The 26,609-nt window shown below is 41.9% G+C and overlaps 1 protein-coding gene across 1 annotated transcript in view; it reads right to left on the bottom strand.

Moving 5' to 3' along the window:
* Nucleotides 1-26,609, bottom strand: part of caskin1 (CASK interacting protein 1) — an 87,193-nt gene extending 60,584 nt beyond the window's left edge. Inside the window, exon 1 of the mRNA XM_070847675.1 lies at nucleotides 26,516-26,609. Coding sequence (XP_070703776.1) covers nucleotides 26,516-26,609 — 94 coding nt within the window. The remainder of the gene's footprint in view (nucleotides 1-26,515) is intronic.

Below are 26,609 nucleotides of genomic sequence, written 5' to 3'. Positions count from 1 at the left end.
CTGGTAACCTCCTGACTTTACCTCAACCCCCACCATGGTATTTCTCCCAGAACATCGCTGGAGGACGAAACATGTGATACCCTGGTTTCTCTTTACTGTCTGGGCTGTTAAACATCACCCTAGTATAATACTACCACGGACATGATCCTAAAAGACGAACAAGGGGGGTCAACTGCTGCCTTTGGGTTCTCCCTGCAATGGTGTGAGCAGAGTGCATAACTCTGTACAAAGCACACGCACATGCACACACACACACACACACACAAAACACTCAAGCAATTAAGCTGTTTGGCTGCATGTATGTGGGGTGTAAATTGTTGGTGACCTAAATGATATTTCCAGTAAGTGAGTGTATAGTCAGATGTAAATGTGCACAAAGTTCAAGCAGTTCAAGTCAGAATTGCATTTGGCTATAATATTTTAGAAAACAACTGGACAGAGGCCCAGATGAACGTGAGTAGTTTAAAACGGCTGTAATAAAAAATGAAATAGCTGTTTAAAAAAAAAAAAAAACACGTCCATAGTAGCTCCTTGGGTCATATTTTATTTTTTAAACGAGGTTGTGCATGCAGATGGAAAATATGACGATGAATTAAATTTTAAGTGTGGATGGAAAGGAGAAAGCTGTTGACAAAAATCTGAAAACCTCCCTTGGACCTTTTGAGACGTTCCCTAACTTCCGCTCATCAATCCAGTCACAAATCTTCAAGGTTCCAGGCTTTAATGTTGGATCACAAGGTAAAAATAACACCTGTGGGAGATCATTCACGCTTTATCCCGCACTGAATGACTAATCTGGGGAAAACCAAAGAAAGAGTGTTGACAACCTCGCTGAATATCAAACTACACAGCGTGCCCCCAGGACTTAAGGGTAACGGGGGAAGGTCTTCAGTTTGAATCTTTCCTACACCTGCCAGTGCTTTTAGCCTATGTGGTTACAATCTTCATCATGGACAGTCATGAACAAATTAAGTTAAGAGGTCATACATATTCAGGCCACACGTATGCAGAAAGCATCATTTGGGCTTTAGTATTTGGGTTATAAGATGGCCTACATACATGTTCACTGATATGTACAGTACACACAAATGCACGGTGTGACATCTTGCGGTGTTGATAGTGCGGCTAAGCTGCTGTCTATCGACTTGGAAGGATCTCATTATTGTCAGATTAAGCAGCTCTGGTGTACTGTAGACTGTGCCACTGTAAGGACTACAGGCAGTGACAGTAAAGCCCGAAAAATCCCACTCAAACATTCACCGTTAGAGGCAGAGACAAAGAAGAAGACGACAGAAGACACAAGACAGGAAGTTACTGAGACGGGACAAATTAACAGATGATATCATGACCACAGACCATGTAAAGGTTGCACGCTGGTCACGTCCTTGCTGTTGCGTTTTGTGTAATGAGTTGGTTAATTCCGTAAATCACATTGTGTGTGTTATGAACTGCATTCTCTTACAGTCTCAGTTGTATTTTGTCAGCCTTCACTGTGAGTAGTGCTGCTTTGTAGTGTGTGTTTGTTTCGTCGAGTGTGACAGTTGACTTGGTGGCCTCTCTTTGAGTACAGACCTCAGGGCAGCACTGTGATTACTATACTGAACAGACAATGACCTTATCACGCACACACACACCAGAAAGCAGGCTAACCCACCATCAGAGTGCAGTTTCCACTCTCCTCACCCAAAAGCTAGCTTTATGTCCCCATAACTAACATAATAACACACACACACACACACACACTAAATGAACTGCAGTTACAGTGTTTTCTTTGAGTGCACAGTCGGAAATACACAAACACCCACACACGTGCACACATGAGGTTGCCTAGTAATAGGTCACATTTGATAAACACATGCAAACAAAAGAGGCAACTACACACACACACACACACACACTCACACACACAATCCACAGTCAACACCTGGAGGACATTTAAGTCACAGGGCATCATTATGAGTTCCCCTCTCTGGCTTCCTTCATCACAGGCGCCACATGTTTGTCATTGTGCAAAAAGGGAGGGAGGTGGTGGGGGGGAAAGGAGGAAGAAGAGAGGATCAACAGAGTGGCAAAGTATACGCTGCAGGAGGAAGTAGAGGATGGAAGAAGAAGGAAAACAAACTATACCACAAACTAGGGTGTGAGTCATCACCCTCAAAAATGACCCCTGTGAGCTTTTTCTGGCGAGGAATGTGACTAATGTACATTTACCCAGTGCTGTACTTGGGTACAAATTTGAGGTACTTTATTTTAGTACGTTTTGTGCAACTTTATACTTATAAATCCACTATATCTCAGGGGAAGTTACTTGTTACTTTTCAGATTACAGTTTTCATACCTGTCTTATCAAGTGAAAGCCGCGTATCTCCTAATTTGGTGATATTGAATACAATTTTTTCTTGATAAAGTGAAGTGTTCCTTTTTAGCTTGATAAAAATTATTCTACTTCTTAAATGGGATTAGCTGGAAAATTTGTCATTATCTAGCTGAAAACAGCGCTGTGTTGTGGTTCTCACAGGACAGCGACACTACAAACACGATGATCTTAAAGCATAATGCTGCATTGCTCCAGATGAAACCAACAGTACATAAAGTAGTTCAAATTAACTCAACCTCAAGCGTCTGCAGTGGTAAAATGCAACATGCACATTAATGCAGCAGTCATATTAATCCAGAAACATCAGATATAAACACTAAAAGGGACCACCTATTAGAGTGGTATTAATCTTCTCATTTAACTCTCAATTTTGTGACTATTGGTTTAATTTAATTACTTGAAAACCAAATGCACTTGGATTTTGCAGCGATAATGAGCCACGACAGCAGTTCAACATTACTGCTGTTATAGAAAAGCATGCACTCGCATCTATTGACGCATCCCCATCTCACGCCCAACAACCCACTCCGAACATCCAGCTGTAATGACTGCCTGGTAAATGAAAACATACAGCAGTTCCCTTTAGACATGCTATCATTACTCCAGCAAGGACATTCTCATGAAAGAAGAGATGGAAGAAGTTACGCTAATAGTAGCTGTGGCAAAAAAACAGGAAGGAAACAACATTTTTTTTTTAAAAAAACAACGCTAAAGAGAAACTGAGAGAGAGAAAAGGAGTGGAGGAGGTAGATAAAATACGCTGAAGGCTGCGTTGAGTGGAGTGAAAATGAGAAGGGGAAAGAGAGATGGAGGTGACAAATTCATCACGAGTGTGGCAGTGATCGTGGCCAAGAAAAAGCCAGCAGTGGATTAGAAAACAGACTCAGAGCCGCAGGGTGTAACACAACAGCAACAACAACAGCAAACACCACCATATAATCCTGCTGGATAACACTCCCCCCCCTTCCCCCATTCACCCTCTTATTTTTATTTTTCCTCCATTGCTCTCCACCCTCTTATTCATCAATATCTCTTCTATCTGACTCTCCCTCCCTACCTCCTTCTCTCTTTTGCTCTCCGTCCCGCTATTACAGTGTAACCCAACAGCGTGGGCTCCGGCTATTATGGAGTTGTGATTGTTCCCTGCATTTAGACTGTGAGAGGAGGAGAGGGGGAGGTGAAATAGAGAGATACAGGGAGACGGAAAGACAAAGATAGAGATGGAGTGAGATAAAAAAAAAAAAAAAAACATGTATAACCTTTCACGTAAAGCTACTTAGCCTTGGGCTGTTAATAAAGCGGAGCAAGGAGTGTGTGTGTGTGTGTGCACACTGTGATCTGTCTGGCCTTGTAATGCTGCAATAAATCTGCCCCTATACAATAAAAGGGCAGGAGGAGATGAAAGGAGAGGAAAGGAGAGGTGAGGAGAGGGAAATGTTGCGTCCCAGTTAGTTTCACTTTGACCTCTATCTGTCTGTCTGTCCCTCTTCTCCCTAATGACACCACACACATAATGTGAAGCTCCAGAAGGCCCTTTGATGCCTGAGACTGTCAGTGAGCTGTTTCCCCAGCGGCACAGAGCCTCCCTGTGCATGACTCATAAAAGAACACCCCCCTGTACACCACCATCACTCCTCCTCCTCCCTCTTTTACCAAGGGTCCTCCACTCACCCGCCATTCTCCACTTCCAGCTCTCTCCTCCTCCTGTCCTCATCTGCTCCCAACACGCCCTCTTCTCCTCTTTCTAATCCTCTCTCCGTTCTTCCGGCCCTGCCGTGCTATCTCCATCCTCCTCCTGCCCCCCGTACCCCTTTTTCTTCTCCCTCTTTCACATCTTCCTGGGCTCTCCATCATCCTCTTACTCCATCCCGGTTGGCCTGTAAACTCCCATTTCCTATTCACCCTTAGTTGCTTTTTCGGCTCCCCCCCCCCGTCATCTGCTAACTCCCTTTCCGAGTAGTGTTGTGTTATCTCCTGCGTTCAGGCTGAAATTTGGTTCTGGAAAACAGCCAGTACTGGGTTAACGCCCCTGGCACACACACACACGCACACACACGCGCACACACACACACACACACACACACACACACACACACACACACACACACACACACATTGATTAAACACAATAAAACACTAATGCAAATATGACGTACTGCTGCATGTTAATAAAAATGCAAACACATGAGTGTTTGCTAAGCCTTAGCTACTGCTTCGTGTTTTAACATGGCACATATGCAGAAATCAGTGCAGTTTACCACTGTAGCCTATATTCTTACTAATTTTCTGAAACAAGTGGTCCTTTATTTTAAACACCAGTAAACAAAAGCAGGCTTTTCATTTCTAGCTGATAAACACCAATTTTTTGGCTAAAAAACACTGTTTGCTGAAGCATTTTATCAGCTGAAGCTAGCCAGCTAGCTAATAAAGCTAATACTAGCACCACGAGTTGGTTTGAAACGCTGTCTCCAGCTGATTTTAATGTTTCCAGCAGACTTATATCGAAATGATAAAACTCTTAAATATGCACTTGACCGCTTCATATATTATTGTCGTCAAAAAGAAAACATGTAAATAACGAAGCCTTACTACATACTTGTTCATATTTTCTGAAAGTCTGTTTTAACTTTCAGAACAAGAGCTAACCGATGTGTTTCACAAATGTAGCAGTAAGTTGCTCGCTTCGCTAAATTCAATAAAAAGCTAGACAGAGCCGCGAACATTAGCCTACGCTCTAATACATTAGCATTCAAGATCATTTTTCACACACTGGATGTGCTAATCACGATCAGGGCTGTTTATAATGTGACTTGTAGCCCTGCAAACTCATATAGTTAGTTAATAATGTGTTTTTGTCCTTGGAAGCACTACTGAAGGTACTAAATTAGTTAGCTGGACATGCTAACAATTGTAGCATATATTAACACAGATGAACACATTATTGCCCTTGTGTGTGTTGTGTTTCAGGCTTTAACAAAGGCAGGGGTCAGTGAACTAAGTTACACATACATGAAACATTTACACACACATCCACTCTCAGTTACACGTGACGCAGATATCCACAGTCCCTGAACTATCAGAGCGTCGAATTCAGCAGAGATGGACTCTCAAATCGGACTCTTAATATAGCTCATAAACCAGGCTGGCTGCACTGATTCAACACTGGATCACTGAGTTTCTCTCTCTCTGTGTGTGTGTGTGTGTGTGTGTGTGTGTGTGTGTGTGTGTGTGTAGGTGTGTGTGCGGGAGGCAAAAATGAGTCTGTTAGCTGCTCTGTATCTCTGATTATTGTGCAGATCAATTACCCAGCAGTAAATTACCCTGCCACTATATTCACATAATTATCAAAAACACAAATGACAGCCGGGCGTGTATGTGTGCAGGTGTGTGTGTCTGCAGGGGTACGTCTTGGCATATTGATTCCTGAAGCATCAAATTAATCAAATATTTCATCATCACACCTTGGTAGTTGAGCAGGTAGTTAAACTGTAATCAAGTGAGCAGCGTGTGACTGGAAAATTAGATGTTTCCTGACGTGAGCTTTTAAGTCTGATGAGGGTGTGGCCCTAATACATAGAACATAACCTTACGTGACCTACATTTTGAAATTGAAATTGAAAACTTTTATCATTTAGTATAAACTCAATATTTAATATCAGTAACAAAAGGTTTTGTTGTTGTTTTGCTGTTTAACTGTAACACTTCCCTAAGATGGAGATCACACCAACTGTAATGCCTGTACATGACATGAGAGATGGAAGTTTGGCAAAAAAACAGGTGAACAATTGCTTAATTATTCAATATATAGGAATATATTAATATTGAATTTATCATTCAATATTCAGAAATATTTTTTAATGAATCTCCTAGTCTATTTGGTTAGGGACATCCAAGTAAAGGTTCTCCTTAAATAGCCTAATATATCTATTAGATAGATAGATAGATAGATAGATAGATAGATAGATAGATAGATAGATAGATAGATAGATAGATAGATAGATAGATAGATAGATAGAAAGAAATACTTGGATGTTTGTACAAAATACTATATTTGTATATGTGGACTGTAAGATGTATCATTTTAGTTGTTGCTAGATGTAATAATAAAGGTAGAGTGTTATCTAGATTGCATTGGATTACTGGACAGTAATAATTGATTAAAACTTAGATACAGTATTCTGCAACGTAAAATAAATGTGATTCAGGGGAGTAAGGTGGGTGGGAGGGAGGACAACACCTATGAACCTTTGGGATCCCTGAGGTCCTGGGGTCACTTTGCCCAGTTGGTAATCTAGTCTTGGTATAAAATCATAAAATGATTCAAAGAATTTAGGAGACACAGGCACAATAACCTGCAAAGTACAAATGGAAAGATCTATTAATGTTGCTGTTTTTTTTTCCAAAAGCTACTTTTGAGGGCACAAAGGGTGATTTATATAACAGCAAAATAAGAGTGCAGACATATCAAGGCATCGAGGAACAACAATTGACCTTAATATTTTAATACAAAAATAGTCTTCTCAAAATAGAAAACATCTGATGTTAAAATTAACAGGACATGTGGGAGAGAGTGAGAGAGAGATAGAGAGAGACCAAGAGAAAGGCCAAGTTTAGGACGGCTTTGATGTGCAAGATGGTGCAACCTTCTCAGAGTGTAAATGTCAGGTTCTAGCAGAGACGCCCTGGGAGAAAGTCTTACCCAGTGTGTGTGTGTGTGTGTGTGTGTGTGTGTGTGTGTGTGTGTGTGTGTGCGCGCAATGTGCAGCAACACAAATGTACACACACACACACACAGAGTGAAGTCCTGGTATGGATCTATTCCAGTTGACTAGTGGTACACATAGGGCTATTTCTGTCTGACTGCTGGGAAACAGGGACACAAATGGATAGATGAAGATTGAAGGAGGGGAGTAAGAAGGAACGGAGGAAGACATGGATGAATGAAAGGAGGAAGGACGGAATGATGGCAGCAGATGAGAAGGCAAGCGGAGATTAAAGCGTTCACTGATAGATCGGCTAAACATTGATGCTTTATTAAAGCTGCTGTGTTGCGTTTAAATGTCAATAAATAATTACCACAAGTGTTTTGTGACTTAATTTCAATTACAGTAAAATAACACGAATAGCACTGAGAGGGCTGGCACTCCGACTGACACTGATGTTTTGGATGTTTGACACCAGCCACCATAAAAATGAGCCTTTCAGGACTGAGACCCTGTCGCATGATGCTTCAACCTAAAAATATCAGAAGCAGCCCTAAAAAGACAAAATCAGCCAAAGTCTCATGGAGTTAAAATGAGGTTAGAAGGGAGGGGTAGAAAAAAGAGTTGCAGAGACAAGCAGGAAGTTAAGAATTTTGTTTCAGGAGTTATGGTCTTCGGAGGAGTGGTAGCAACAAGAATTCCAGCCATGCTCGCGTCTTTGTGAGGCTGTGCTTTAGTAAGTAGTAAGTAGAGTGATGAACTGAATGCTATCATGTATGATGTTTACCTTGTTCTCCATCTGACATGCTAATTGTTGACATGCTTGTTAACACGCTAATTTGTATTTGACAATTAGCACTACACACAGAGTACAGCTGAGGCCAATAGGAATGTAATGAGTTTGACAGATATTTCCACAATTTAAAGTTAAAATTTTGACCTGATGGTGCCACCAGATCAAAAGTGTGAGTTTAATCGCAGTTCATCCAGTTGTTGTTGAGACATTTCATTCAAAAGTCATTATTTTTTAAAACTCAGACTCATTGGCCTTGGCTCATAATGATGAGTCTGAGTTTGAAAAAATGATTAATCGTATCATTTTTCTTTTGATAAAGAACATGAATAATTAATTATTCATGAATATACATGAATTTAATTAAGAAAAACCCAACAATTCGAGATTTCAAAAGTAAAGATTCAGGTGGCGCTAAGGGGGAAAGTCAGGGGATCACCAAAGTTAGTAGGATCCATCGATTGGGACCATGAATGCCTGTCCAAAATTCCACTGCTAATCACCCAATAGTAGCTGAGGTATTTTTATCTAAACCAAACCAAAACCAACCAACATTGCTACCCCTATAAGCTGCATATATTTCCATTAGTGTGGCTAAAAACAAGATAATGACACACAGGTGCAAAATGCACATAACGCCAATCCTCAAATAAGCCCAAATATTTCAAATAAACTGGTCAATGTAACAGACCAGGTAAAGCACACACTTGCTTATAAGTTCCCCATAATGTACTGGAAACTTCCACAGTATGAATCAGTGCGTCAACAGAGTTTAGTCGCACTCACCACTCTGCTGCTCTATGAATCTATTTTAACAGACATGCTGTTTCAATCCCCTCTTTATTTCCGAGAGCTTCTGCTTCGCTGTTCTTTTTGTTGCTGTTAATGCACTCTAAAAGTCTGAAGAAAGAGTGTAGTTATATGTTCATCACATGTGGCTGCAGGGGTATTGGAAATCAATGTGAATGGAAAGTTAAATGCCTGCACTCTGACTCCAAACAACCAAATTAGACATCAGTTGACACCGTTTCAATACTAGTTGGATTTTAGTCTAGTAAAAAAAAAATAATACCAACTAAAGTAAAACTTTGTCTACTAATAATTTTGTGATTTAGAGTCAGTTTGCAGTCGTCGCTCTTTTCATCACTCTAAGACCTGCAAGAAAGGGATGGAATTATGTCCCTTGTGCCTCCAGAAGGCTTTTAATGTGTGACAGCTGCAGGAAGTGCTGCCTCGTCAGTAGCTTAAAAGCAATCAAAAATCAGCAAAGGTAATTGGAAATAATTAGCGAATGAAAACAGCATTTCTGTCAAAGCGGAGAAGCTTGAAGTGGCAGAGCAGTGAGAATGGCACAGATCTGTTGTTGCACTGACGGAATTAGTGATGAGGAATTTACTTTATGCTGGATCTGCCAAGACAGGAGGTAATCATAGAGGGAGTGTTGAGTTTGCATGAATAACAAACAGCATTAGCAGCAAATTAAAATGGAAGCAGATGAGAAAACAGGAAGATGTGTTTAAAAGATCTGACAAAACACACTTCTAAAACAGGGGGGGGGAAAGGGGGATAGGGGGATAAAGGCCTGTCTGGAATATAAAACAAGAGAGAAAACAAACAGGTCAAAAGAGTTTCATCTCCTTCTCTGATATTTTGATGACACACCCTGATCTCTGGATCTCTCTCTCCCTCACACAGAGACACACAAACATACACATCCATTACAGAGCAAACGGATAGATTTACAATCACAGGAAGCCAATCCCACAGACACAGAACCACCAACCCTCCCTGGTCTGAACCTGATCCAACAGGCCGAATCTCAGTCTGCATAATGCTGCTCTACCCCTCTCCCTCTGCCTCCATTATCCGTTTCACTTTCATAAGTAGGGTCATTTCATACTTGCAAAAATGCTTGTAGATACCTTTAAAAAAAACAAAAAAAAAACATGCTGAGTGGACACATACATGTAGTTTAAAGGTCTTGCTCAGCACTTGATGGAGGTAATTTCTCAAATCACTTTTAACCATGACAGCAACTTTGCGGTTGCAATCGCTACTTCTAGGCTTCCATAGCCTGTATTTGTATCATCACAGAGGAGAGGAGAGGAGAGGAGAGGAGAGAGGATGGTGTGAAAGGCCCAGAGAATACTGTATGTAGAGTCCACTGGGGCATGTAATGAACTGATATCATGCAGTGTCAGCAGGAGCCCCCTAATTTACCGCTATAGATTAACCCTCAGAGAGAGTTACACGCTGAGTGAGACAGTTAAAGGGGGAAAGAAAAACGAGAACAAGCAGAGGTTGTGTTTCTCCTTCAAAGAGATAAAGGACAGAACTGTTGATGTAGTCCAGGTAAAGTACTTTCAGTTCTGTTTCCCCTCCAATAAGCACTCAAATCCAAGCCTATAATACACTGCTCACCTCTTTTGACTTAAAGGGACAGTTTGGATTTTTTTTTTAAGCAAATCTACTGCTGTTGACGGGGTCCATAATCTCTTTTTTAGATGTGCCTTTTTTTAGGTTTTTCTGCTGACTACATTACTTCCTGTCCGCGCTGGTACTCCCATCTGCTTCTGCAAACTGGGGGCCTGCCAACTGCAATCTACTGAAAGTAATACACTAACGAACTCAGGATCAGGACCTCATACGACCCCACTTCAAAAAATCTGAACTAGAATTTTAAGTGAAACGAAACAAGTTTTCCGATTTAACTCACAAAGAAGCAACTGTCTCAGGCACAGTCCGTGTTGAAACACCTGTTAGAGCAGAGCACATCACAAGGAGAGAGTCTGCAGGCATGTCAGCTGCTCCGTGAGGACGTGCTTAAGTTCTTTGAGCTGAATGCTAACGTGCTTAAAATGTTACTGGAACATGCTGATGATTAGCAAGTGCAATGTTTAGTGTTATCACCACCTTTGCTTATCACATTAGCATGCTAACATTTGCTAATTAGCGCGAAACGCAAAGTGCAGCTCAGGATGATGGGAAAGTCCTTAGTTTTAGAGGTGCTTGTTTAAAAACCGTAGCAGTGGACAAATTAAAATGTTGGCCTGTTGACGGCCAATTAAGGGATCACCAAAGTTATTACAAGTCATCCTCTGGGGAACATGAATATCTGTGCCAAAATTCATGGCAATCCACCCAATAGTTGTTGAGACATTTAATGCTGAACCACTAGAGGAAAATTCACCTGATCACCAAAGTCATTGGGTGAATGTCTTTACCAAACTTCATTGCAATCCATCCAATCACTGTTGAGACATTGTAGTCTGCACCAAGTGGTGCGCTGACCACATGGACAGACTGAGGAGTGCTGAGATTGTATTGCTGGTGGTCACTTTGAGATCTGGGTCGGTGCAGGCTATTACATTACCCGTGCTTTATATAACTGATATGAAAAGAGTTCTGGGAGTGGATGAAGTGAATAAGAAGAACATGTAAATCATCTGAGATGTGTATATAAAAATACACATAGCCAGAATCCGCCCTGTAACTATCTTCACCCTATCCAATTACATTTATTTAATCATAAGAGGTTAGTTTTAATTTAATATCCTTGAGTAAAACACTATAAAAGTGTCCGTAAGAGATTTTGATTCCAAATACTAAATCATTTTAGGATTTTTTTTTATACTTTCCGTTGTGTACTGCATTCAGAACTACTTTATGTACTTTAGAGACTGACTCTTTCATTTGGGCTCTGGAGCAGTTAAAGAAAGCAGGCTTTTAAACTGATATGTCCTGAGTTAAAAGAGTGCACCGAGATCTTTGAAACCAGGCACCCAACTGCTCTCTTTCTTTCATTGTCCCTCTCTCTGAATTGTCAACCTATTAAATGTCTCTTTGTATCTCTCCTATTGACGCACACTAACCGGCAGAAAGCTTTGGACCGTTCAATGACAGAGAAAAAGTGTGTGTGTGATTGTCATTACAGTGCTGTCGAGAGCTTTTTTTGAGCGCGCCGATGTGATTTTACGAGTTTAGAAACTGTATGCACTGGATGTGTGTGTGAGAGAGAGAGAGAGAGTATGTGAATGAGACATAGGGGGAGAAACCGTGGGGACCAGAGTGGTTTGCATGTGGTAGAGTTACATGGAGAACAATGGCCTTATTGTACCTGTGTCTGCAGCCACTGTCTGTCTTGTGTCTCCCCACTGAGCCCATTTGCCTGATTCTTTGTATAACAGATAATTCTTAACATTTGTAACAAGATATTTTCTTCAACAAGAACAAAGTTTAAAAAAAAAAAAGTGGAATTATGCCACACACACGTGAGCTCTATTAGCATTGCAGGTTTCTCCCGGTGTATTAAAGGTATAACCAATGTAGCAGAAGCATCTGCCTTGCAGCATAGCATGGCACAGCACAGAGTTTGAACTTTCCATCTCCTTACAACTATTATTAACACATGGTCTATATCTGGATACTGACACTCTATCCATGGGCCTTGCATTTATACCTGGTATTGATAAGTGTTTTCTTTATCTTGATTCTGCTTGCTTCTTGGTCTAAATATGCAAATTAGTTAGGTGGGCAGGTCATTCCTATGGGAAGCAAAGCTGCTATATGGGCTCTACTTCTTTTTCCTTTGCAGAGGAAGGGTTAAGCATTGCTTTAAGATTATTTTTGTGCGGGAAGACTTGCCAGCCACTGCTGCCAAACCTCCAGATGTGATCACATTCAGTTCGCAATGCATTATGCATTAACATGCACTTTTTTCCCAAGATGCACATTTCTGTAATATCAGGTATAAATGGGGAAGTACACTAAACATAATGTTATTAAAGGGCTATTCCAGCATCTTAGCATGTTCATTAAGAGTCAAAAGATCAAAACCGAAGCAGTAGAGGTGAAATCTATTCTGAATTCTGAAATCTAGTCCTTAGCATAGGTCCAAAAATGCCAAATCCCACATTTACAATGATGACACTGGACAGCATCTTTAAGTTAGTTTGTAGCACAGGGTCTCTGTTAAAGATGTAAAGCCTCAAGCCCAGCCTTAGATGACCCTGGGGACATCATAAGGGTCATCTCAGGCTGGGCTTGAGACACCATAATATCAACCAGCAATGCTGCTTTTGTAGGAAACTAATGGAACCCATGAAAGAAAGTAAGAATGAACAAGGTCTACAGCATTGTCCCTTTTGCTACCAACCCAGCACCATCCCCCCTGTGTTGGCATTTGGCCCTGCAACCATAGCACGCAGAGGGGGCCCAGGGTTTCCCCACTAGGGTGACGGGGGTGGGGATGAAGAGAGAGGGAGAGAAGAAAGAAATGGAAAAGAGATGATACAGACAAAGACAAAGGTTCAAGAGTGATTAGGAAAAAAGCATGTGAAAGGGAATTTCTCTTCTCCAATCCCATGAGGGTTGAGCAAGAGATCTGGATGAATGAAAGACGAGAGGATGGGAGTTAGGTGAGGAGGAAGGAGGGAAGGAAGGGAGGGAGGAGGAACAGCAGGATGAGAGTTAAACTGGAAAAGGCAAATGAGGCGAGCAGAGGGAAGAAGGGCAGAATGAGGGGGGCATACAGAGAGATCAGGAGGGAAGAGAGGGAGGGGGGGATAAAAAGGATGGATGAAAGATGATGGATGCAGAGATGAAAAGGATGGATGGGGGGAGCGCATGTGGGGGCATGAATGAAAGGATGGAGTGAGAGGAAAGGTGAGAAGGGATAAGAGGGGACGGGGGAGAATAAGAGCGAAGGAAAGAGAGAAGAAAGAGGGATGAGAGAAGCAGGTGAGAAATAAGAAGAGGGAAAACAGAGATGGAGGGATGATGTGAATGAAAAAAGAGAAAGAAAAAAGGATAATGTATAATAGCCAGTGGGCCAGTAGGTCTGCTGTGCTAATCCGCATTGTCAGATCATAGTGTAATCCCATGCTACAACACACACACACACACACACACACACACACACACACACACACACACACACACACACACACACACACACACACACACCACACACACACACACACACACACACACACACACACACACACAGAGGCTAAAGTGTCTGACTGGACCCCGCAGTGCTGAATTGGAATAACGGTCTGTGATCCAGAAATTTCCTGGCCTGGCACTGCGTGCTTGTTGCCATGGCCACAGGAAGAGGGAGAAAGGAAAAGAGAAAGAAAGAAGAGAGAGTGAGTGAGTGCAGGAAGTAAGGAGAGATAAGAAAGGAAGAAGAGGGGGAGGGATGGAAAAAAGTTAAAGAAAACTGAGACCAGAACCACAGTGGGTTTGGCACCAGTCTCACACACACACACACACACACATATATATATACATAGCCAAACCCACATGTTTTGCATGTGCTGAACAGCTGCATACAACCAGCCCATCAGCCAGAACATACAAACAACAGTTCTCATTGGCTCAGAGACGTTACTACATCTCCTCCATTGGCTGAGTAACAACAAAACAACCATCGGATTCGCCCCAAGTTAACACACACACACCTAGCGTAGCAAAGGGATCAAAGGAGGTGAGCTAAGTGAACACGGATGTTGGCATAAAGCTCTATAAACACACGTGCTGCACAGAGGAGCTCATGTGTGCTCACGTTTTTGAAGCTCATGCTAAATGTCAACTTTAGAAAATCCTAACTAAGTAACTAAACTTTTTCATGCTCTATACATCAAACCCAAACACAGAAAGTGATTGTTTAAGATATATATTGATTGATTGATATCTTAATAATCTTTTGATATATGCTTAGAGGTAAATACTAATGTCAACATGCTACTGCTAACAGTGACTGTGTTAACATGTTCATATTTACCTTGCTCAACATTTTAATTTAGCATAGTAGCATATCAATATTTTCTGAAAAGTACTGAAGTCAAAGGGCTGGCGTGCTGACAGGACTGTCAGTTTTGCAGGCAATTTGGTCATAAAACACTAGATTGGAATGACCAAACTGATAAGAAATTATCATTCATGAGTCATGACTGTCTGTAGCAAAAAGCTCAGGAGGTATCATGAATTGGTTGGATGTCATTTTGCAGGAATTCATCAGTTGATTGTTGAGAAATGTGGTGGACCAACTGTCAGTTACCATCTCCCCTAAATACACATACACTGTAGATGTACATAAATGCATTTAGAGTGGGTTAATAGACAAATGCATGTAAAAACAACTTTGTGCAACCAAAGCGATTTAAAAAAAAGAGGAGGGGGCAGCTGTTGCTTTGGTGGAATCTTCCAGAATCCCTTCTTTCCTGTTGTCAGCTCGGGCCGTCCAGATCCTGGCCCAGTTCGACATGACTAATCACCCTCACCGGCTCCCTGACAGCAGCACACTGCCAGCCAGACTGATTCATTTGGCGGGCAGAGACGAACAGGGGGGTGGGGGTGGGGTGGTGGCAGGAGAACGAAGGAAACAGAGATGTAGAGAGAAAAAAGATGGAGGTAGGCAGCGCAAACGACAGGCCCTCCAGAATTTATGATCTGTGCAACCACAGGAACAAATGCATATGTAACCAGCCCCTGCAACATACAATATGTGACAACACGCACTTTCTCTAGCAGCATTTGTCATTTTGCTTGTCTTTGCATTTCTTTTTCCTTTTTACATAAAATGACCTATTACAATTCAGCACTAGGGAGGAAAATTACACCTACTTTGGTGTTTTCATAGTCCAACTAATGAGAATGTAGTTTCACGTTGTAGTTTCACATCCTTATAGCATTGAGGATGAACTGCAATAACTTTGGGGCGCCCCATCTAGAGCCACCAGCAGCTCAAAATGTTTATTTCTCCTACATTTTGAGAAACTAATAACAGTAAGACTTCTGATATCTAACACAGAATCCTGATTTCAAACTCAAGAAATCTGAGAATAAAGTCAGAATTTTGAGTTGAAAGTCAGAACTCGAATACATGTGGCCCTTATCCTCTTGCGTATGAATCCCCTGGTGGCGCTAGAGGAAGTCAGGTGATCACCAGAGTCAGCAGGATTCATCCTCTGAGATAGATCCCAGAATTGGATGAGATTGGAATAAGTAGAGAGTGATTAATCATTGTGTGTGTGAGTGTGTGTGTGTGTGTCTCTGTATTAGATTTATGTTGTGTCTGCTCCCTTTATGTGTGTGTGTGTGTGTGTGTGTGTGTTTGTGTGTGCACAGTGGATCACATGTGCTAGCATGAGGTCTGCGGTGGCTTATCAGACAGAGATATTTCAGTTTAAAGAGACAGAACTGTGACACGCTAAAAACACCGAGGGCAAGAGTCACTCTGAATGCAACTTTCCATTCTCTAGCAATCATTTCATTTGCCTTCAAGTTTTTTCAGCAGGGAGGATGGAGGCTTCAGGCTCACTCAATATGCTCAAGTTTTCCCAGCTGCCCTGAGGATTGGGTTCAGATGTTCTGAAAGTCTTCCAGTCACAAGTTCACCGATCATCTCTCACCATCAGTCTACACACATATTTCAGAGGAGTTCAAGCTTCCTGGAAAATAAATCTGACCCAGATATCTGCCTCCAAATCAGCAGGAGAGGCTTCTTCACAGTCAAAGAGACTACACAAAGAAAGTCTGAAATATTTATGAGTGAGGTGAAGGAGAGGCTTTCATCAGCAGCTTCACATCCTGCTTTAAACATCAGCTATGCACATATACTATCAATGGACGCTGATGTAGCTTCTAAGATATGATAACACAACTTTAACCACTATACAGATGCAAGGTTGAGTTAACAGAAATGGCGGTAAACTATTTACAATATATTGTAATAGAATACTAGTGATATCGTTACTCTAGTGATGATGTGTGAGCTCTAGTAGAACACTGGTGTCATGTCATTATAAAGTGTTTCACTGAAACTTAGTAGTGATGTCATCGTGACCTCCGGTAGAACACTAATGACGTCATACGCACAATTGTCTGCTACTGTAGCTCAAAACGACAGCAGTGCACATGTAATGTAATGACAAGTGCTATTTGAAAGCAGCAGCACAAATATGTTCACGTTGATCAGTTTTTATTCACTTTTCAGCAAAAATAATGTATTTTTTGTGCACCCTTCTAAATCCCATGAAGCTGCACACTGGTCAACGGTAAATCACTGCCCAGATCCCAGTGTAATATACTTATAAAGTACATGTATGAATATTCAGGGCGGTGTTTAAAGGAAAGGAAGCAGGTTAATATGTGAGAGCGTGATTTCACAGTGCTGACTTTTACAAAATGGAAAGCATCCAAATGAAGCGGAGTTGCAGAAGATGACAAAATATGGAAAAAAGAATCACAAATGGGTCAAAGTAGTGTGCAATGGCCTTCAAAAAGTGAAGCACTGTAAAAGCTGAATCTGGATGAACTTGCTCAACACTTGCACTGACACACACAAAAACAGTACAAACTGTAAAAGCACGTATTAGAGGTCAGGTATATTACATGCAATCTTTCGCAAATCTGCAGCTGCGTGGGCCGAGAGCCAACATCAAACATCTGTCCAAACCACTGGATCACACATGTACAGCTACATATGGACACACACACAAACACACACACACACACACGTGCTAAGGGCCAGACTCAACATCTGTCCTGCTGGCTAGTCCATTCTGGTCTCCGATCACTGGCTCCTGTAGGAGGATGGCCACACATACACACGCATATGCTATGAAAGACTTACACCAGATGGTGATGTTACTGCATGCAGTAGTATTAGAGGACAGTACGAGTGCCCCCCGACCAAAGACATCACTTGACTCGTCGCCATGCGCTTCCAATAATAACTGAATTATTTAATTTTTTTTTTTTTTTGGCACATAAGAAAATGGTTTGAGTTCCAGGGCTGAGAAAGACTGTTGTAAGTAACACTGTTAATACTGTGCTACATTACAGAGAAATACAAAACCGAACCTTCAAAATATACATTGTACAAGCGCACACACACAAAGCCTGCGGCCTGTTAACGACAAAGTTATGATTCTGGATGTGTTGGAATAACCAGACTGAACATTTTGTTCATTTATTTCAACCCAGGATAACATTGTCCCTCCTTTGTGGTTTGTATTTTTAACTTACAAAATGAAACATCATTTTTTCTACTGTAGCTTTAACAAAACCTATTACATCTGGCTGACTTTCGGCTGCAGACTCAGAGAGGGGATGTACCTCATGTGGGAGCAGCCCTCGGTAAAATCAAGCTTTTTATAGAGGTAGATCAATCAGTTTAGACAGAGAACATTTTTAACTCAGATTTTTTTTAAAACAAAGCTCTGAGTACATTTCATACCAAATTTAAGCCCCCAAATTCTAAAGACCTAAGAGTGTGTATGACACATTTTCCCAAGTTGTGGACCCAAACTGTGTCACAGCCCTGTTTTTAGTGGCCACTCGCATAGCAAGAGCACCAGCATTCATTCACAAAGTCCCAAGGCGATGCTGAATGTATTCAGAGCGGGTGAAGGGCGGAACACTTCTAAAAGGTCGTCATTTGGAGTAAAGTAAAACCTTGTCCGGACCGTGTTAGTTTAAGTTTAGGAGTTGAGTCTGAAAAAATGCATAATTTCCTGCCTTCATTAGCAGCTCAAACATTCACGTGGAGCAGTAAGAGCACACTAAATGTTGTGATTTCAGGGCACGAGTGGAAAAATCCTGCAAGGCAACGTAGAAGCACAGTCGCAGTCTGCTGTGTGTCTCTTGAGGAGACACACATATACACGCACACACACACACACACACACACCTTTGCAAGCTAACACACACCTACACATGCATACAGCTACTGTATTATTAGTTACATAACAATTCTCAAATGACACGGCTCAGCTGTCTGTTGTGTCTTTTTTCTCTCTCATATCTTTGAGATCCAACTCTCGTGTCTGCAGAGGATTTTGCGAGCACATTATAGCGTGTGTGTGTGTGTGAGTGTGACAACCTGTCTACAATGCTTGACTTCCACCGTAACAATTTTAACACTCGCACTAATAATGTAAATTCCAACAGATTCTGTACCCCTCTGTGCCAGTCCTATGATGGTGGGGGGCAATTGTGTTTTTCATGTGTGTGTATGCTGGTGTGTGTGTGTGTGTGTATAAGCCAGTACAGTAGGTAGTTAATGCCAGCTCTACAATCGGTGCTGATTGAGCACGGGAGGTCCCACCCCGCTGCCCTTCTCATTTTGTGGGTGGTCTTTATATCCAGACTAAACCACTCACTAGCCTTCCCCTCTCATCCTGTTAATCTGCACTGTAGCTTGAATAGAATGGAATAGAATAGAATACATGTGCTGGTATTCACTATGAATCATCATATCACATCGTGCTCCTCCTCTCTTATCATGTCCTTTCCAACATTTCCCCTACTTTTTTCCTTTCCTTTTAGTGCTTTGCTTTCTTTTCCCGTCCTGTCCTTTTCCTGTCCTTCCTCCACATCCAAGCCTTTCCTTTCCTTCCATCTACTCACCTCTCCTTTGCTCTCCCGTTCTCCCTGAACTTGCCACTGACCCATTAAACTCTACGGATGTTATTTTTGGTGCAGTGCATCGTGCAGATGAGCAAGTGTGTGTGTGTGTGTGTGTGTGTGTGTGTGTGTGTGTGTGTGTGTGTGTGTGTGTGAAAGAGAGAGTGACGAGGAGGTGTGTGCGCAGCAGTCGGCAATAAAAGTGAGGTGGAAATGACGCCGCTCAGCTATCCCTCTGTTCCCTTGTTATTTCATTTTTTTCAGCCTATAATCACCCCTCCTTCATCCGTCCCACCCACTCATCAAAAACCATCCTCCCCTCCCCTTCTCACTACAACATATCTCTCCCTCTCCCTATTTCTTCTTCTACTCTCTCTTCCTTTTGCCTCAAAGCAAAAATATCCATCCACCTCTCTCTCTCTCTCTCTCTCTCTCTCTCTCTCTCTCTCTCCATCTGTTCTGTAATTCAATCATGGAGGCAGTCAGCAGAGAGGTGAGTGATGATGTTTTGGAGGAAAATGCAGGAAACTCAGCCTGCCAATGCTCGACTCTGTCTCAATATAATAATTTATAATCCATTTTAGAATCAATAAAACTGTGTTTGCATATTTGCTCCCTTCTCTCTCTTAGTCTCAATATATTAATATATTTATAAACCAACAGCTTTGAGCACACTTGAGTTTCCACACATTTTTATTGACCTATTATTTAAATGCAGGTTAATGAATAAACTAACACAGTTATTAGGAACAAAAGCCATTTTTTTCTTTTCTTACTGCTTAACATGCTGGAATAAAACCCAGACATTGTGCATGATATGTTCAAGACCCTCTGAGATGACATGACAGCAAACTCTTTCATCATATCATTTACACTTCATCTCGTCTGAAGGGCCAACTAGTGTCGTACAGATCAACGCTGGAAAGCAGAGCAGGAGATCTGAACTGGATCTGGCACGAAACTCATCAAAAATACACATTTTGGGGGTTTTAAGTTCAAGTCACTAGTGCTCAAGGTGTGCTGCGTGCTTTTGTCTGACAGCTTTTGTTACTCGTTGGGCTACTCTTAAGATTAATATTTCAAATGCAACACATATCAGCTTAGACTCATTTTTAGAAAAGAATACCACCTTGGAAAATATGGTATATTGTTATAGAATACACCCAATGGTATATAAAGCAGTTAGAATTAGCTTCATGCCAGGTATATGTTACTGCATCAGTAATAACAATCCAAAAATATTAAAGGTGATAGCACAGGACTGACTGGGGACATACTACCCTCATACTCACTACTTTTATTTTTGATGCTTAGAATACACTTTGCTATTAATACTTCAATAACTTTGCTTGAGTAACAATTTGAATGCGGGCTCACTTTTACTTAAAGCAGATATGATTAATATTTTCATAATAACAGTGGATCAAATGACAAAGTGTTTTCTTTCAGCTCATTTTAGCCTCTTTCAGCTCATTGTTTCAGACTTTGGGGCCAAAACTTTACTGATTTGACTGAGTGTCATGGCTCTCATTGCATCGTTTTCACAGCAGGTAGATGTTTGTTTGTTTTTTAACCAAAAAAAGCTAAAAAAAAACAGCAATCAGACAAAAGACCAGAACATGTGGAGCATTAGCAGCTACAGAGCCCGATATTTCCCTCAGGAAAATAGACCAAAACAGAGCAAAAAGACGGTGAGTATTGGACTCACATTCATCAGGTTTGATAACGCGCTGTGGAAAAAGAGATTATCCTCTGATAATTCTCTAATGTCTCCAGAGAGGTGAGTGATGAAGTTTGAGAAAATAATGATGATGTCACATTATCTTGGGTAGGGACCTCACACTCACATTAAAATATGAAAATATCTTGGCCTCTAAATGCTTCGATTTTTACCTTTTTTTAATCTATCGTGTGCAAGTTTCTTTATTTTATAGAAATGTAATACTTAAGGATCTAAAAGTTAAACATACAATCATTTAATTGAAGCTGAAACATGAGCTGGAGTCATATGACCAGATTTGTTTTGTTCTATTCCAACAGTTTAGAACAGTACTGCAGCACAAAAAGCTAGCACCCCAGGCACTATGCCGCATATGTTCTAAGAGTAGGCACAATAATTAAAAAAAAACAAAAAACTGCAGAAAACAACTTTCTTCACACCGTGTTTCTGTCACCAAAGCATATAGTAGCAGACAGAGCACAGTTAACCAATATGAAGACTCTGGCTGACAGTATGTGAAGCTTCCTCTCTGCCTGCCTGCCTGCTCCTTTGTCAATGTGCACTGGTGTGGATGCAATCATCTGCTCGACTCCTCTGCCAGCCTTGCATATCAACACAGAAAGATGGAGGGGGGGGGGGGGGGGGGGGGGCAGAGTGGTATCTAGTGTGGAGCATTAGTATCTCTCCGAGCTTCAAAGAGAGAAAAGGAAGGCAGATAGTCTTGTGTAGTGACGGAAGCATGTGTCAGTCTGTCATGGCAGTAAACAGAGAGAGACGGGGGCGGTTATTGTGCCAGAGGTTGAAGCCTAATCATTTGACTGATTCCTCAGTGCGCACACACACACACACACACACACACACACTTTAATGACACACTATAAACAACCATCAATACAGATTACGCCACCGGCTTTGACACACAAATGCTGAAACAGCCCTTTAACAAACACAGACCTCAAGTCACATTCAAGGTCTGCTCTATGCACACACACACACACAACCTCATCTGTGCAGAGGGGACGTTGACAGCAAACTGATGATGACCCTCCAGATGGTGCCAGATGTGTCTGCATGTGTGTGTGTCGTTCTGCGTGTGTTAATGTGTGTGTCTGCGGTGCAGGTGAATTTGTGCAGACTGTATGTCTGGCCTGAGTAGGAGTAAATGAGTTGCAGCAGTGCAGAGCCTTTTCCAGACACACACACACACACACACACCAAAACCACATCTTACCTTCTCCTTCACGTACATATACACCTCTGTGCTCATACTATTCAACCACACATCCACCCATTACCACCACAAACCACACACACACAGACACAGACACACACACACACACACACACACACACACACACACACAGACACACACAGCTGTCCTGTGAGGTTTGTGTTTAATGCAAGATGACAAACAGGACTGTGTTAACATCAGCCTAGTGTTACACTTCCCTGCTGTTTGTCTGGGACTCTCAGCTCCACTCTGTCATTATTGCCTGGCTGCTTCTATCTGCCCTGTTTGTGTTTTTTTGCTCAAAGACTGGCCCACCGTCCGCCTCATGTAATATTAGTGACCTGCAGACACCCTGTCAAGACGCTCAGCTTTCAGGAATTGAGAGATACCCGGTTTATCTCGTGTTTGACATCCACAGATGAAAATTCACAAAGCATGTTTGCTAAGCATGAAGCAGTTTCTGCGGTAGCTGGTCAGCTGTCAATATGCAAATGATACAATTCCCTGTAATGTCAGAGAGACGGGGCTTTGCAGACTGACAGGATTTGAAAGAGAGAAGGAGAGACACTAAGGGCAGGGGTAGACCTTGATCCTGTGTTCAAACACACTCGTTTCGGCCTGACAGTGCATCACACCCTGCATAAGTGTAAGTTATAGAAGGACAAATTCAAAGATGGAGTCATAAAATGTTGGAGTCAGCCAATGATGAGACAATGATGACAAGTGATTGAGTGTGTATAGAGGACTGATGGTGGCCTGTGTCATTAGATGCCAGATGAATGATTGATTGTCCAACATGCCTGCCTGCATGCTGCTCGATTAAATACAAGTTCACAGGGAGTAGATGAAGGAAAAGGAACACCTGACAATACAATACAGCCGACCTGTCATTAATACTGCTTTTGTGAATGCCATTGTTGTTTTTCTGAACATGAATACTGAACATAAATAACTCTGGTGGACACATTCTCAGTCCTTTATTCAGTTCTTTTGTTGGCCCGGAAAATACTGGAATCATGTCAAATCTGCCTAAATATAAAATTACATGTAAATGAACTGTGTTGAGTCCACTGTATTGTAGTTTTTGCCTCAAATTATATTACATAGTAAGGTCATCCAGTTATTGTGTCCAACCCTTTTGCAGTGGTGGAAGAAGTACTTAAATCTTTACTTTAGTAAATGTATTAATACCACAGTGTAAAAATACTCCATTACAGTAAAAGTCCTGCATTTAAAATCCACTGGAAGTTAAAGAACAGAGTACCAGAGGTAAGTTCTTATTCTGCACGTTCTGTTAAATTGTTACAACTGATTCATCAATGTGTAAGCGGCATTTTTCTGTTTTAGGTTTCTGGTCAAACCCCTCCAAATGGTCATATGATTAATATGAGGGGTCATGAGATGATTTATGAGATAGAAAGAAAAAAAAGAAAGAAAAAAAGCTCTGCCGCACAAAGACTGGGGAACACTGGGTTTCATTAGTATTTTATAGGCTTACATGTCTGCGTTTGATGTAAAATCTTCATCTGTAAAATAACTAGAAACTGCAGGAGTAAAAAAGGACCATAATTCCCTCTGACATGCAGTGGTGTAGTAAAGAAGTAGAGGTGTAAAGTAGAAAAGATATACTCAAGTAAAGCAAAAGCACCTCAGAATTGTACTTAAAGGTCCATGATGCGAAATTACAGCTTCTCAGACCTAAACAAATGCCCCTCACGGCTCCTCGGCCGGGTCTTTCATCCGCTCTGCACACACGCCACTTGTCTTAGCTTCTGTGCTACTGTGATAGCTTGGCTGTTTGGCTGAATCCGACTTGTTTTTAGGCTCCGTTCCGCTGTGCTGTGTGGGAACGCTCACTGCACGATTCATGGCTCAGGCCGCCATTACTCCACTGTATCTTTATACACCAACAAGTGATTTCATGCTATATTCTTGCTCTAAATCTTTTATAGATCACCCACAATGCTTAAGAAGGTGCACTCACTGTAGTTACTTTCCACCACTGCCTTCATGTCACAAGGCAATGCACTGTAACAAAACTAATAGAGTGTGTTAGACTTTTCAATAGAGCTCAAAGGTTTTGTTTTGACAAGACTGTTTCTAATTGGACACATAAATAATTCCTTCAGGGATTATTTTATTGCAGCAGCATAAGAATATTATACTGTACAACAATTAAAATGTACGCATTATAATAAACATAGAGCAACTTCTTTTTGTTAAGAAGCAGCATGCAGTGCATGCTGTTGCTACACTGTTTTAATCTCCTTGTGTATGCACTGCAGCACACTGAGCATTGCCACTCACTTTTTCGTGCGTGCTGCAAACAACAGGTTGTTGCCTATAAAACTGTATTTAAGGGCTTACCTTTCCTCTGTATCTGATGTACTAAACAGTCTGAGAGGGGCTTCCAACTGAAGTGCACTTCACTGTAGCCTAAAGGTTATTTTGTGATGTGCTCTTGTACATAATGCACTCCAGTGAGTTCAACAGACACTATTTTGAGCACTACCTGAATATGCTGGCCCCTTCCAAGTCCTTTTTTAGTCAAGGGATCTCTGTATTTTGCACAACACAGTCTGCAGGTCTTTAATCCGGGGGGTTTCCTGTATGTGCTCTGCTCCACTGTGGCCGGCGCCTAGCAGCATGCGGTGCGCCCCACTGATTCCTACAAACTGTTTTGGGGCCATGTGCTGCACTTCGCCGAGACCTGCACGGTGAGCTTTGTCGTCAAAGCAGTGGCATAGCAGCGTATAAGTGAAACGTCCACAGTGTCACCCAGAAATGCATTAAAGTGAGGAAGATCTGCTGTCTACCTATAAAAAATTATGCGTTCACTCTTCTTCTGTGTTTTCTCTAATACGTTTCCACCCTTACTCGTGTTCTGGAAAGAAAGAAAGATTGAGTATTTCAGCTAAACCAGGACACCAGCACTGAACCAGCATTGAGTCTTTTATGAGTGCATTAAGGATTCCATCAAAGGCCCATAACAGGTGTCTAATTAGCTAGAATAATTGAAAACACACGTCGAGGTCTGTCGAATGAGCTCCTCAAAGCGGAGAATTTCATTCAGTGTCGATGATTTTTGCTCAAATATGCAACGTTTAGAATAAGAATAACGCTCCGGTTCTGCTCTGTAATTCAAACTGGAATTATTAAGTCATCACGCACAGGAAAAAACAGAACTCTGGACCATTATTTGTCATCAACACCCGGCTCCTTTTATTCAAATGAGGCCCACCTGCTGCTCGGAGCCCTCCCAGTGTCAACACCAGGTCAGATGCTGAAAACCTGCCTGACTGCAACAGCTCCGAGCGACCGGATCGTTGGGGGGGGAGCCGATCACATGACGCGTGGACTGGAGCTAATCTAGCAGTAAAAAAAAGGGGAGGATTTGCTTTTTTAAACTGAATTACTCACTGTGTCAAAGCTTAAATATTAAATTAAATCCTATCTGCGGTTGCATTCAGTTGGGCCCCTTTAACGTCCGCCCCTGTCTGTGGATAAGTGTAGTCAGCCAGTTATTTGTCAGTAGAAGCAGCCTCTACAGAATGATCTATCTGCAGCTCTCTCTGGCTTCGCTCTGTATTGCCCACACATCAGAGTGGGCTGTGGAAGTGAAACATTGTTGGATATTGTAGTGTTATATTGCCTGCAGAAAATAAACAGTGAGAAGCGCTGATCACAGGGAACAATAGAATAGAATAGAGTAGAATAGAAATCAGCTTTTACTCCTCACTTCACACACACACACACAGTGGGTTTAACCATACCATATATGCTGAATCCCTGTATGCCCCCATGTTGTACCTCAACAATCACAGAACCATTGGCACCATCTCTCAATTGTGACAGTCATCCAAAACCACAACTCTCTCCCCCCACCTGTACCTCTCCCGCCCAGTCACCCGCCCACCCTCTCTGTGTCGCGCTCTCTCTCTCTCTCTCTCTGCTGCAGTGCACTCAGACAGGGGTCTCAAGATGGGCTGTCAGTCTCCAATCACACCACTAATCTTCTCTGATACACCCTGATGCATGCAACCCCTCCTCTCTCTCCCTTGCTCTCTCCATCTCCTTTCTCAATCACACACATGCACACACGTAGACACCATCAGTCAGGCCTAATAGTAGCCAGCAGCCAGCAATGGTATGTGAGAAGAAGTCTTACACAGCCGTCAAGGGGGAGGTTTATACGATAATAGATATCTGTGTTATCATCTTCTCAGTGCAGTTTCCAATAGGATAGAAACGAATAGAATAGAAGAGAATATCTTACTTGCTTTCCCTGGCCGGGGCCTTTGCAGCAGCTTCTGCACGGTGAGCAGGTCCTCGGTCTTCACCGCCTGCAGCAGTTCCTGGTCCTTCCCCAT

The sequence above is a fragment of the Pempheris klunzingeri genome, chromosome 17 (genome assembly GCF_042242105.1).
Source record: "Pempheris klunzingeri isolate RE-2024b chromosome 17, fPemKlu1.hap1, whole genome shotgun sequence".
NCBI lineage: Eukaryota > Metazoa > Chordata > Actinopteri > Acropomatiformes > Pempheridae > Pempheris > Pempheris klunzingeri.
This window is presented reverse-complemented; position numbering and strand designations above follow the sequence as displayed.